The sequence below is a fragment of the Cololabis saira genome, chromosome 3, assembly GCF_033807715.1.
Source record: "Cololabis saira isolate AMF1-May2022 chromosome 3, fColSai1.1, whole genome shotgun sequence".
Taxonomy (NCBI): domain Eukaryota; kingdom Metazoa; phylum Chordata; class Actinopteri; order Beloniformes; family Belonidae; genus Cololabis; species Cololabis saira.
In genome coordinates this window covers 783,528-797,500 of record NC_084589.1, presented here as the reverse complement: position 1 = coordinate 797,500, position 13,973 = coordinate 783,528, and the positions used below count along the sequence as shown (strand labels likewise).

Sequence of the window (13,973 nt, the reverse complement as noted above, 5' to 3'; positions counted from 1 at the left end):
TCTCTGCAGCTTTCTGATGGACGGACCGTAGCGTTGCCTAAAGTAGCGACGGCTCAGTTTGGCAGTGACCCCAGCAAATATACCGTGTGTGTCTACGGCCACGTGGACGTCCAGCCGGCAAAGCTGGAGGACGGCTGGGCCACGGATCCCTACAACCTGACCGACATCAACGGTACCCGCCTATTATCGTTTAGAGCAGTGTCTCCCAACCTGGGGTCCGGGCCCCCCTGGGGGGGCACCAGAGATCTCTGGGGGGGGGCGCGAAACTTTGTCTGCTTTGAGGATATGCAGTTGTAAAAATTATATTTACACATGTTAAATAAATAAAAAATCATAATAACACACCTATTGGAATACAGTATCTGTATTCTGTATACACGCACTTAGAAATATATTTTGGTCATTTTAAAATACTAAGTTATTTATCAGGATAAAAACGTATTATTATATCATTATTCAACATTTAATCATACTACTACTCCGACAGGTTGTTAAAGGAAAAATGTAAAAAACAATTGCTCTCATATTAAGAGACATTTTTCAGAAATATTTTTATGTCCTTGCAATTATTTTTTGTGTGTATTTTATACATTGGTGACACAAAATGAAGGTGAGAAAGACAAAGTCATCTGTATACAGGGTAAACCAAAGAGAAATGTATCAAAAAACCTAATTAATGTTCATTTTTTCAATTAAAGGTTTGTAACGAATCACTTTACTCTTTTTGTGCCAGTACGTATGGGTCGGGGGGCCTGGCTGGTCTTAGACACAAGTAGGGGGGGGGCAAGGAAAAAAGGTTGGGAACCACTGGTTAAAGGACAGTCCAGTCCTTCATCCTTTAACAGACTGGAATCGCCTTATTGTAGACGAGCAAAAACCAATCATTGTGCATTAAATACTCTTGAGCTGACAGGAGTCACGTTAGGACGGAGGCTCAGGACAGATAAGACACATGTTTGACTGTCACATCATTATTCACATACAGGATTCGTGAGTTTTGTGATTTCTGTTGAGAAAGTATCATACATCAACATTTCTGGGTGTTGTTTTGGATGAAGGTCTAAATTGGAATAATCATATTAATCAAGTTTGCAAAAGATCAATGAAAATGCTTGGCATACCGAAAAAGGTTTGTCCCTTGATCCGTCCCTCTGCTCACTTGACTGTATTATAGTTTCCTATTTCCATACATGAATTACTGCAATATTGTCCAGTCTGCAACTTATCCACCTTTTCTCAACAAATTACTGATAATCCAAAAAAGATTCTTAAGAACGATCTCTCAGTGTCAGTGGTTGACATTTCCCCCAGTTTGTGTTTCAGTTCTATCCCGCCTGTCTTCCATCTGCCCTGATTGTTCACACCTGTGTCTCATTACCCCCTGTGTATATCTGGTCTTGTCCTTCCCTTGCTCCTTGTGGTTCCGTACTGTGCTTTCCTCCATGTGTCCTGCCAGGTTTTTGCTCATAGTTTTTTGATCCCTGTTCCTGTGTTTTTGATCCTGCTAAGCAGCGCTTTGGTTTTTGGTTTCTTTAAAATAAACCCTGTTTTTTGGAACTCCTGCCTCTCGCTCTCCTGCATCTGGGTCCTCACCACACCAGCCCTGACACTCAGTCTGGTTGACACAAACCATCTGCACCTCTTTTTATGAAATATTCACTATTATCCTTCAAAAACTTCATGTTTTTCACTCATGCTTGTTTGTGCATAAGTTTATCAATAGAAAACAAGATCTTCCTGTCACTTTCCAGCAGTTTTTTACTTTTTCATCTGATTTTAATTCATATCCAACTAGACATTTACCCTTCTGTCAAACATCCGGTCATCAATTTAATATTACATTTAGATCCCAAACTCTGGAATGACTTGAATGTGTCGCTGAAGTCAACATTATCTTTTACCTCCTTCAAAAGGTTATTAAAAAAACATCTTATTCTGCCTTAACCTTCAATGTCTTTATCTTTAATGTAATCCAGACCTTGAATCCATGTTCTCTTTTACGTTTATATTTATCATTTTTTTAATTTGTTGTACATTATCTTTGTTACTTCATCAAAGTTGTTGATGGGAGTGGAACTCTGTACAAGCCCTTCGCACTTCGTTCCCTCCATGCACTGTTTAAAAAAAAAAAATTGTGCAAAATAAATAAATCAACAATGAAACCGACAAAAGGTTTCCAGTGTCACATTTAAAGGGGTCACTCATCAGCGTTCAGGGACTATACTCCAATATGACCATCACATATACCAGCCGGATGCATTGCATCTATTTCCATGAATAAGCATGTGGAGAATCTGAACAGTTTGCTTTCATTTGAAATTGTAGGTAACCTGTATGGAAGAGGAGCATCGGACAACAAGGCCCCAGTTCTAGCCTGGATCCATGCAGTGGAAGCTTACCAAGCTCTTAATATGGTGAGAGGAAGTTCATCAAACCACCCTCTGAATAATACACTCACATGTGTGTTGCTGCTGCTCAGGCGCTACAACCAGTACTGGAGTTGAGGGGGGATGAGGGGGGATGAGGGGGGATGGCATCCCCCCTGGAATAAAAACGGTCCAAATCATCCCCCCTGTAAAACTGCCATCCCTCCTTTCCATCCCTTATGTCATTTCATCAATGAATGTGGTTTTACTGCTATTTCAACATTTAGAGTCATCACCAGAAAAATAACACCAGAAAAATAACTTATTTGACAATTTTCACCTGTTTCAAGTAAATTTTCACTTGAAATAAGTAGAAAAATCTGCCAGTGGAACAAGATTTTTTTGCTTGTAATAAGAAGATAAATCTTGTTCCACTGGCAGATTTTTCTACTTATTTCAAGTGAAAATCTACTTGAAACAGGTGAAAATTGTTGTTTTTTCCAGTGATGAGTCTTGTTTTAAGTGTAATGAGATTTTTTTACTAAAATGAGACATTTTAACTAGAAATAAGACAAATATTCTTGTTAAGATTGTGAGTTTTTGCAGTGATCCATGTTACTTATCCTGTGAAGGACAGAGTCATATTGATAAGTTCAGAAACAGTTTTTTATTGTTGTGTTTTGATGTATTTGATGTAAGCCCAGTGGATATTTAAAGCTTACAGAAGGCTGCATTTAACTGCTGCTATGTCATTCCTGCAGTATTTCTGCAGGTGTTTTGGTCACTGCTATTATTTGTAATATATTATATTATTTGTAATCAGCACAAATTATCTGTTCCCATATGATCAAATCCACCATCCCCCCGGATTTTCTTTTACAACTCGAGTACTGGCTACAAGCTCACATAAGATACAACAGATTACAGTACATCATTTGTTGGTAAACCTTTCTGGTGAGGGGGGTGAGTTAAGTTTCTGCAGTTGTTCACTCCTAACATCCTTGTTGCTATTTATATATCATAAGAGTAAATTAGTTAATATGTTAATATAGACAGGGCCGGCCCAAGCCTCCATCGGGCCCTGAGCAAAATGTGATTTTGGGGCCCTCTATTACTGCCAATAATACTGAATATTGATCATTCACACACCCACTATAAACTTATTTCATGTTCTTCCCTGTCATTACAAATACACTTGTAAAACTAGATGGAAGAACTTTTTGTTGTAGTTAGATTGTAATCCACAGTGATTAAGACCATGGAAGATACAACAGATTAACAAACTTGCAGAAAAATCTTTCAATGAATATTTATCAGAGTCAGCAACTGCCCCTACTGGCCACACAGAGAAGCAACAGGTCAAAGGTCAGAGAGCTGCACAGTTGCAGCAGAGTTGTTTCCATCATCCTACTGTCAGCCTGGCAGGTTTTTACCATCTGTGGGTTTTAATCTGAAATGGAAACAAATTCAGCTACAAGAGCGACCTGGGGTTGATTTACACTTAATATTTAAAGTGATATAGTACTAAGTGTTAACAGCAATGTGCAACAACAATTTGAAGTGGAACAACAACAGTTAAGTGCGACAACAAAGTACTACAAAAAACTAGAACTATAATTAAAATCACTCAACTTAGATAAACAGAACCTCGTCAATATGTTCTCCTTATAAGGATACATTTAAATGTACAAAAACAGACATTATTAAATAGAATAAACAAATAAAATCAAACAAATACATAAATAATGATGCAAATAAACAGAGGTACCCGAAACAAGGTAACAAAAATAGTTAAAAAATCAAATATTAAGTTAAATAATTAGTTCTGAAAACTAAAATGTGCCAAAGCTTTGGTAAAATTATGGAGAAAAAAATCTAAATAATGAATTATTAATATTACTTGTGTTTTTGTACAATAACATACCTTTGATGATGTATGAATCATCACTCACTGATTAAAAAATAATTTTATTTTTTATTTTATTATGTTTACTCTTGGGCGCCCCCTAGTGGTCACGGGGCCCTAAACAGCCGCTTAGTTGGCTTATGCCTTGGGCCGGCTCTGAATAAAATAGTTTCAGAATCCAGTGGTTCGTATTTCCCTCTATCACAATGTACCACCCGATGCTGTTCTCGCTGTGTAGGAGCTACCGGTCAACGTGAAGTTTGTGATCGAGGGCATGGAGGAGACCGGCTCCAATGGACTGGACTCCATGATTGTGGCCCAGAGGGACACCTTCTTCTCAGACGTAGATTACATCATCATCTCCGACTGCGGCTGGCGGAGCCGACGGCCCGCCCTGACCTACGGCACCAGAGGAAACTGCTACTTCTTTGCTGAGGTCGTAAATGAAGAACTTTACATCAGCACACTTAGGGTGCTTTCACTCCTGTCCCGTTTGGAGCAGTTGTTCCGGAACAGGGAGCGTTTCCCCCTAAAGATCGGTTTGGTTTATGTGAACACAGCAATGGCGCTCGGATGCGGCACAAAACAAGCGAGCTGAGATCTCCTAGGAGAGGTCTCTCGGCTCGCTTCCATTCCAGACCTGGAGCGGTTCGTTTGCAGTGAGAACATAATCCACACAGCAACCGACACAACTCACTCATAAGCTGCTTTCACATATTATGGCGCTTATCCACTAGTACCCACTCAGCGCGGCACGCCTTGTCACGCCTCGTAATGCCTCGTACCACCTCCACTCGCTTCGTCCTCGTTTCTTTTCAATACCCAGATGAGAAGTAGGAGGTTGGAATGAGGCTGCTGTGACGTATTTGATTGTGTATCTAAATGAAGAAGACAACAACACTAAAGATGTAGAACCTGGAGGAGATGATAGATGTGCTGCTGGGTCTGTGACTTGTGTTTGATATCAAGTTAAAAAATGAGAGTGAGAGAAGCTTCAAGCAGCAACGCTTTTTAATTTTTGTATTTTGTTCGTCGGCGCTGCTGAAAAGTCAGCTGGAGCCGTGAGCAGCTATGAAGAGACAGAGCTCCTGGTAGATCTGGTCGTTCCTTATCTCCGTCTAGATCCCTTTTTAATTCTCTCCTCAGCACCAGGTTTATGAACATCTGACCCTCAGAGTTGGATCATGAAACAGACTTTTGCTGCCGTTGCTGGTTGAATAAAATGAAGAGCCGCAAGCCGCGAGTCTCTCGCGCTGATATCCCGCTTCCTGATTCAAACGTCTGACGGCCCCACCCCCCGACCAATCGGTGGCCTGTAGAGTGATGACGTCAGATACAGCCGACTCAGCCGCTCAGAACCTCGGCAGAATAGATACAGAAAAAGTATCTACTCAGCCAGCCTTTACCCGTCTCGGCCCGTAGTGGAGAAGCGCAGGACGGGGGCGTGGCGAGTAGAAGCGCGCAGAGTAGGTACTAGTTGAAAAGTGCCAATAGAGCGCGGTTTGCGCCGCACCGACCGCCGGGTAGGGCGCAGAGTTGGCGCAGAGCCTCCACCACCTTCTCTCCTATTGGACACAACTTTCTCTCTTCTCTCTCTTCTCCCTTCTCTCCCATTGGACGCGCCGAGATGTCATCACAGCACGGTATGGTGAAATCAAAAAATGTTCAATTCGGGCAGGCAGGCGCGGCAGAGCGGTCCGCTTTTGCACCGCGGTAGCACATACACAATGAATGGGATCGCCGGCGGAGGTCTGCGTTTTCGAGCCCTCGATGTTAAAGGGGCTTTATAACCATTGGTGTTTTTCCCGGGGTATCGGAATAGGAAACTCCTTCCGTGTTCATTTCTGACCAATGAGAGAACAGTTAGTTCATGGTCATTTGTTAACAGCTTTGAACCGCTACAGACGGTTGCCTTGTGAACACAAACGCCACAAACGAAAAAACGAAACAACTGTATCAATTTAGCCCCTGATTCGGAACAAAACAAACGGGCCACAGGTGTGAAAGCACCCTGAAACACACTCTGTGCCCGGGTACCGACTGTCCTGCCGTTTAGAGAAAGGTTTCTCTGTTGTTGACAGGTGGAAGGACCTAAACAGGACTTACATTCTGGAGTTTATGGGGGCACCGTGGTCGAACCGATGACCGACCTCGTTGGCATTCTTGGTGAGTCTAAACCCGAGTAAGTAGCCGCCACTTGCTGCTTGACCCTGGGAGTAATGACACAAGCTGCTGGTTTCCATTTAAAAAGAGAAATTCAAACCCTCCTCTTCATAAAGTGGTTTCCCACAGCTTCATGTGCCTGTTTCGGGGCAATCAGAATGTTGTCAAATTGACATCAATTCATATTTCTGCTCTCTGGTCACTACTGATGACATACTTGTCAGCTTTTTCTCTTCTTTTTTTAATAATTGTTTGAATTTTGTGTCGGCACTAAAACATACATTAAGTTGTAGATTTGCACTCAGATCTACGGAAGAGTATCAGGGCCAGGCAGGAGAAAAATAAAAATAATATTTTAGAGGAGGAAGATTTTTTTTTTCATTATTCACTTCGAGAAATAAGTGAAAGAAGAGAAAGAAGTCGAAATTTCGTGAATAAAGTCATGCTTTCTTTCGTTCGCCTTTGCAAAGGGAGAGCTCCAGCTCACAGACTCCGCGATCTGTCTCCGATCTGCTGAAACTCTGCCGCTCTGTTATAAGCAGGCTGTATTTATCGGAAGCGCACCAACATGACATTACATTGGTCATTTGACCTGCATAAACACAGACGTGATTTCATTAGTTACGAAGCATTTCCTCTTTTTCACACTACTGTCTCGTCCGACCTCACTTCTGCTTTTCCTGTCCAGACGGGTCTTCACTCCAAATAAGGGGCTTGTTTGTTCATCTTTTGCTTAGCGTGCCCTTATCGTGCCCTTTACTTTTTGCGTTTGCTGCACTTTTCACCGGCTGAACTTCCTAGCACCTCGATACTTGAACTCTGCATCTTCCTCACACCCTGATGTTCGAACTTTGCACACACCTATTCATGCCGCGCACACATATTTGAGCCGTCGCTTTAGATTGCAGAAGTCTGCACTCTGCTCTCACAATAATTGTTTAAGCTTTGCAATAATTGTTTATGATTATAATTGTTTATGATTATAGTCCCATTATCAGAATCAGAATCAGAATCAGAATCATTTTTATTGGCCAAGTTTGAACATTGTCCAACAGGGAATTTGACTCTGGTTGTTTCGCTCGCTGTACCCAGATTTTAAAAAAGAAGCAGTAAAGTAATTAAACAAATGTAGTAAATAAACAAATGTAGGCACTTATTAACATATATACACAATTAGAGAACTGAAAGGTGCAGCAGCATGAGGAAGACATGATTGTTGCTGGAAGGTGCATTGTTACAGCATGTGATAGTTATTATAATTACTGCTATTATTGTTATTGCATGGTGATTGGTTTCTCTGAGACTCTATTATTTGTGACTCTATTAATTATATTTATATTCCCACATCAACCCGAGGTCAAACATGATTTCTTAATATGTCTCTGTAAGTCTACATTCTAGCTAAAGCAGATTGTCATAGTATTAATGTATAGTATGTATGCAAGTTATTATGGCCTAATAGCAGGTTATATGTTCCACACTAGCTAACTAACTAACTCCTTGGAGTGGAACGTTAAGGGTACGTTTCTGAAGTTATGCAACTGCATATGTGTGATATGTGTTTCAAATCAATATCCTTTTTTCTCAACATTGTGACTTATACTTCAACATTAATCTCAACATTTCAATTTTTTTTTCGACATTTCGAATTTTTTCTCAAAGTGCATAATGAAAAAAAAATCTTCCTCTAAAATATTATTTTTATTTTAATCCTGCCTGGCCCTAATACTCTTCCGTACAGATCAGCCACAACAGGATCGTGGCTAAAAGTTCACGTTGAGAAGACCCTTTGGTCTTCCACGATACACTCACACACGCCAACCGGCTGCCGTAAACTGCCACTTTCAGACACACTGATCAACCCCGGCGGAAAGATCTTGATTCCCGGCATCAGGGAAGCTGTGGCTCCCCTCTCCGATGACGAATGGAGAATGTACCAAGACATTGAGTTTGACATGGACGACTACAAGAAGAAGATTGGTGTCAGCCAGCTCATGTACACCAACAAGGTAGGGAGAATGCAATCTAGTGGCGCTTTTACACTAGTACCTAATAGTACCTACTCAGCTCTACTCATCTCAGCTCCGCTCGACTCAAATCGGTCTGCTTTCTTTTCCATAACAATTCAGCACCTGGATCAGAAGTAGGAGGTTGGAGTGAAGCTGCTGTGACGTATTTGATTGTGTATCTAAATGAAGAAGACAACAATACTAAAGATGTAGAACCTGGAGGAGATGATAGATGTGCTGCTGGGTCTGTGGCTTGTGTTTGATATCAAGTTAAAAAATGAGAGAAGCTCATACAAAAAGCTTCATGTCAGCTGGAGCCGTGAGCAGCTATGAAGAGACAGAGCTCCTGGTGGATCTGGTCGTTCCTTATCTCCGTCTAGATCCCTTTTTAATTCTCTCCTCAGCACCAGGTTTATGAACATCTGACCCTCAGAGTTGGATCATGAAACAGACTTTTGCTGCCGTTGCTGGTTGAATAAAATGAACCAGAATCCGTCAGAGTCTCTTTCTCTGATTTCCTCCTCCTGACTCAGACGTCTGACTCCAACCCCCCGACCAATCGGTGGCCTGTAGTGTGATGATGTCAGATACAGCCGACTCAGCAGTTTAGAACCTCGGCAGAATAGTTACAGAAAAGTATCTACTAGGCACGTTAGACCCGTAGTGGAGAAGAACCAAACCCAGAAGAGGCGATTCGGGCTGAGTAGGTACTAGTGGAAAAACGCCATATAAAATGTATCACAGGTGTGTTTGACGAACATGCGATTGCCACATGAAACAAGGTTTTCCTTCCGAAGGTGGACCTGCTGGCTCACATGTGGCGCTACCCCACAGTCTCCATCCACGGTATCCATGGAGCCTTCTCCGACTCTGGTACCAAGACTGTAATCCCTGCCAAGGTCACTGCCAAGTTCTCCATAAGACAAGTCCCCAACATGGACCCCGCTATGGTCAAGACTCAGGTACAACACCTCTTATGTGTCTTTTTTTTACAGTTTCTGGATTCTGACTGGGTTCAGCTGTCCTGCACAGCTGCAAGGATTTGCTTTGAGAACGACGCCGTTAGTTTGCCTAAATGTACGCCGCTCTGCTCTGGTAAAACTGTTGAACCACTGGTTCTTCGGTGTCACTCCTTCAGAGACCTCCCCCCTGAGATTGATGGTGTAATACTATTTTAGTCTTACTCCGATATTAAAGTCACTTAGTGGTTAACATATACCGTAGATGACCATTTAGTAGCCCGGGCGTTTAATATGCTAAATCCACTTGGACCCCAGGCGTTTATAAGAACCAGGCGGGTATTTGCACCAGGCTACAATTTATTTTTGCAATGAGCAGCACCAGACCATTACTTACAAAGAACATATGAGATCACCATAAACCACTGGAACTAAAATTGTACACACTGTACACAACACAACACCTCACGACGAGCTCCCGATCACAAATCGTGTGCCCGCAAGAAAATCAAGCATGTTTGAAATCCTGGTCGCTCCTCGTGAAGGAATCACAGCTGAAGCAGCTGCGACCCGATTTCCCTCATCCTTTCACAGAGGGCATGCACAATCTCTGATGTTACGTCAAAAACTATTATTTGTAGTTTAAGTTTTGCAAATTCACATTACAAATCATGTTTTAATAGCAAAAAAAAGCGCATTTCCACGTATGGTGCGTGTCGCCGCGTACCCTGCACCGTAGGCTCTGCGTTGGTGTAACGCGGAACCATAAATCAGCCTTTAGTGTGCGCGCTGTCTGCTGAACTCTTTTTTCTCTTCTCACTTTGCTGGGACGCCGGGTTCCTCCACAGACACAAAGACACAACTTTTGCGGTACGCGTTCTTTGTTGTGTCTAAAAATTATTCGCAGTGCACACACCCAATCAGAAACGGTACAGATATTTTGGGATTTTAATATATAAAAAATTTAAATTATAAATAATAAAGAAGGCGGAGCAGAGCGGTGACAACCTTTGTGAGCGAGGAGCGGAAATTCTCGCCGCTTCACTCCGCTCACATGCTCTGGTATACAAAGACAGTTTGTCTGTGTAACGGCGACACACGGAGCTGATCAGAGCAGTATGAACGATACTGTACACAATACAATGCAAATACAGTGTTATTACCAGGTTATTACCGGTAGTCGCCCGGGCGTTTAATTGAACCGGCGTTTATTATGCCAAATGGGCTCGGACCCCCGGCGGCTATTAGAGCACAGGCGCGTATTTGCGCGCGGGCGACTATTTGGTCATCTACGGTATTCACAGAGGTATTTTTTCTCTTAGTTTCTGCTCTAATTTTCTTTTCCTGTGATTTAGGTGACAGATTATCTCCACTCTGTGTTTGCCAAAAGGAAGAGTCCCAACAAGCTGAAGGTCACGATGGTTATCGGGGCCAAACCGTGGCTAGCTAACACTCAGCATCCTCTTTATGAGGCTGGGAAAGCAGCTGTCAAGAGAGGTATGACTTATTCCACATCTGACACGTAAATCTGCTGCTAAATGATGATAACGTGGAGAGTATTTGTATTGCACTCACAGTTTGGTGGTGAATTGGTCTGTGCTTTGGTTATGGCGTGGTAGCATGTGTTAACGCACACCACACATTAGGTGTATAATTTAAATAATAATAATAATAATAATAATAATAATAATAATAATAATAATAATAATAATAATAATAATAATAATAATAATACATTTTATTTGTTAGGCGCCTTTCATGGCACTTAAAGTCGCCGTACAACAATCAAAATATAAAAACACAATTTAAACAGAAAACAGCACAGTTTGCAGCAGAACAAAAAAGCGACTTGAATATTAATTGTGACATTTCAAAAAAGATAATCCAACGAAGGGTAGGAACAATTGATTAGACAGACTGCACATTGGAAGATATAACTATTACAGGCTTTTTTACAAGTGCATTTAGTGCTGGACTTTGTGGCGACTAAGAAGAAAAGGTCTACATCTACATTTTCGTGGTTCTGAAGCACATTCAAGCGTGTGAAGGTCGAGCCTCGTCTATGACACGAGTCACGGCAGTCTCTCCGGTATCTCCAGTATCTCCGGCCTCTCTCTCTCTCCTTCCGGTCTCCTCATTTGTGTCCATGATTGTCATATCCACTTGTTCAGAATGGACGCCTGACGGACCGTCAGAGCGGCAACGGGTTTTAAATGCACAGATTTTGGGTCAGATTGGACAAAGTATGTGCAAGTTAGAACAACTTTTATGTTCATGGCGAGACACTGAACTTTGCCTACCTCTCACAGCGACGTCCTTTGATAAAAAGTTACAGTTTTCACTGTCAGTCATCGTCAATGTTTGACCAGGTTTGAGATGCATCAGCCCATCTCGCTTGGAGCACGGATGCATAGTAGAAGACATGACAATTCCTGGTGCCAACAGGTGGCGCTACAACCGATCCTGAATATTCCACCATACATGTCTTCAGGCTCAGTCTACAATCATGCACATACAATTTCGACCAGATCAAAGAATGTATTGCTGAGTTACAGCCAATTGATGTTTCATGGTGAGCCTTAAAAATGACCTCAAACTTCGCCGGATTATTACGGTCAAGCCCTCTGTGAAAACTTAAAAGCTTCACAGAAAAAGAAGGAAAAACGCTCCTCAGTGTTGTCAGAGAGAGAGAAACGCAGCATTGAGCTCTCTTTTTACTCTCTCTCTATTTACAAGCATGTTTTCTGCATCATACTGGAGACTTTGTGTGCATTAACTATGTATAAAACATCCAATCTTCTACCAGTTTTCAACATGGATCCAGATCTGATTCGTGAGGGAGGGACCATCCCCATCGCTAGAACCTTCCAGGACGTGACCGGGAAAAGCATCATCATGATGCCCATCGGAGGCTTTGATGACGGACTGCACTCTCAGAATGAGAAAATGAGCAGGTTAGACTTCAGGGATTTAAAATCTCAGATATTATCATCACTACTACTCATGTTTATGAGATTATTTGCCCCTAAATCACATGGAAACTATGCTCCTGAAGCGTAAAGCAGTCTCTACTCAATGATCACATCTAGAAAAGGAAGAAACAGCTGACTTAAAGGCCTTCCAGGTTACAGTAGACATTCCTAACGTGGATACTGCAGTAGCTTAAAAGCAGAATAAAAGATTCTCGGCGCAGCCCCAAAGGGGGCTGTGCAAATCTCCGTAGCCGCTGACAGCAAAGTGGAGCAGGGATGAGTTTTGTTGTTGCTCTTGGGAGTAATGGACCCATCTGTTTATGTGAAGATTTATATAACTATTTGTTTGGGCATGTGTGTACAAATATATAGAAATATTCAACTATGTGTATGTATGTATAGGTAAGTGTGTGAGTATAATTATATTACAGTTAGTTATTATACTGTAAATACTTGTTAATAAATGATTAGTGAATGGGGGTAGGATTAAATAAGTTTACACTTCTTCCTGCTCCTTTTTGCACATGTAAATTAAGATATTAGGTGTTAAAGGATGAAATTCATTTTTTTTTTCTTATCTTACAAAATAAAATAAAATCAATCAAATCAATCAATCAATCAATTAAATGTATTTCTCTCATGGAAACTGGATTTTTGCTCCTTTAATGCAGGTTATTGTTCAAACAACATCTCACATATTATCTTTGTCAATTCTTTATTTTCCTCTCAGGTACAACTATATTGAAGGAACGAAGTTATTCATCGCGTACCTGAATGAAGTGAGCCAGATAAAGAAGACTAGCGTGTGAAAAAATAAACTATCCATCCATCCATCCATCCATCCATCCATCATCCATCCATCCATCCATCCATCCATCCATCCATCCATCCATCCATCCATCCAAACATGCTGTGATTCCTATGGTTTCTTTTTTCAGACAAAAGAAAAGAAAAAAGAAACCATAGGATATCTATCTGAAGACATAATGAACACAATACAACTATGCTGTGATTCCTCATTGGTAGAAATCCTTTTATGGTGCAGTTTTCATCGGCCTCTTTTCAAATGTGATAGTTGTTATGATTCATGCAAAGTCAGACTGTGTAAGTGCACAAGTGGTAAATGCATGTTCTGGCTCTCTGGAAACGCGTCTGGAGACAACTTGCATCGTAATAGATGCTGTATAAATGAAAATGAATTAAAAGCTGTGCAATGCAAGAATGTGATTTCTTTATTTATTTATCTATTCATAAATGTGTTTTTCCAAGTTAAATATCTGAACCATCTGGTACACATTCTTCATCAGACATTCATTCACCACTCACACAGGGAAAGCTTTTACAGAAGAACTATGAGCCAACGAGGACAAACGCTGTACATGTAAATGTTTGGCTGCCAGCTACGTTCTCTGATGTAAGAGCGCTCTGTAATCTCAAGGCAACGCTATAGTTCTCTAAGACGGTAGCTGGCAGTGGTGTGTTAGTGTCTTTCCTGGTCAGGAAATGTGCAGGTCAGTAGTCACCTGGCAGGGAACTGCTTCACGCAGCGGCGGGGCGCTATAAACAACCTGTTACATTTATGAGATAGATACATCATA

General features: G+C 41.4%; 1 protein-coding gene across 2 annotated transcripts in view; it reads left to right on the top strand.

Annotated features, from left to right (window-relative positions):
• LOC133424405 (cytosolic non-specific dipeptidase-like) overlaps window positions 1-13,586 on the top strand; it is a 23,558-nt gene extending 9,972 nt beyond the window's left edge. For both annotated transcript variants that reach the window (XM_061714985.1, XM_061714996.1), the window contains exons 4-12: window positions 10-172; window positions 2,326-2,414; window positions 4,511-4,708; window positions 6,354-6,438; window positions 8,284-8,444; window positions 9,242-9,406; window positions 10,759-10,900; window positions 12,210-12,357; window positions 13,106-13,586. In XM_061714985.1, the coding sequence (XP_061570969.1) occupies window positions 10-172; window positions 2,326-2,414; window positions 4,511-4,708; window positions 6,354-6,438; window positions 8,284-8,444; window positions 9,242-9,406; window positions 10,759-10,900; window positions 12,210-12,357; window positions 13,106-13,184 (1,230 nt within the window). In that variant the 3' untranslated portion in view covers window positions 13,185-13,586. The remainder of the gene's footprint in view (window positions 1-9; window positions 173-2,325; window positions 2,415-4,510; window positions 4,709-6,353; window positions 6,439-8,283; window positions 8,445-9,241; window positions 9,407-10,758; window positions 10,901-12,209; window positions 12,358-13,105) is intronic.
• The last annotated feature ends 387 nt before the right edge of the window (window positions 13,587-13,973 follow it).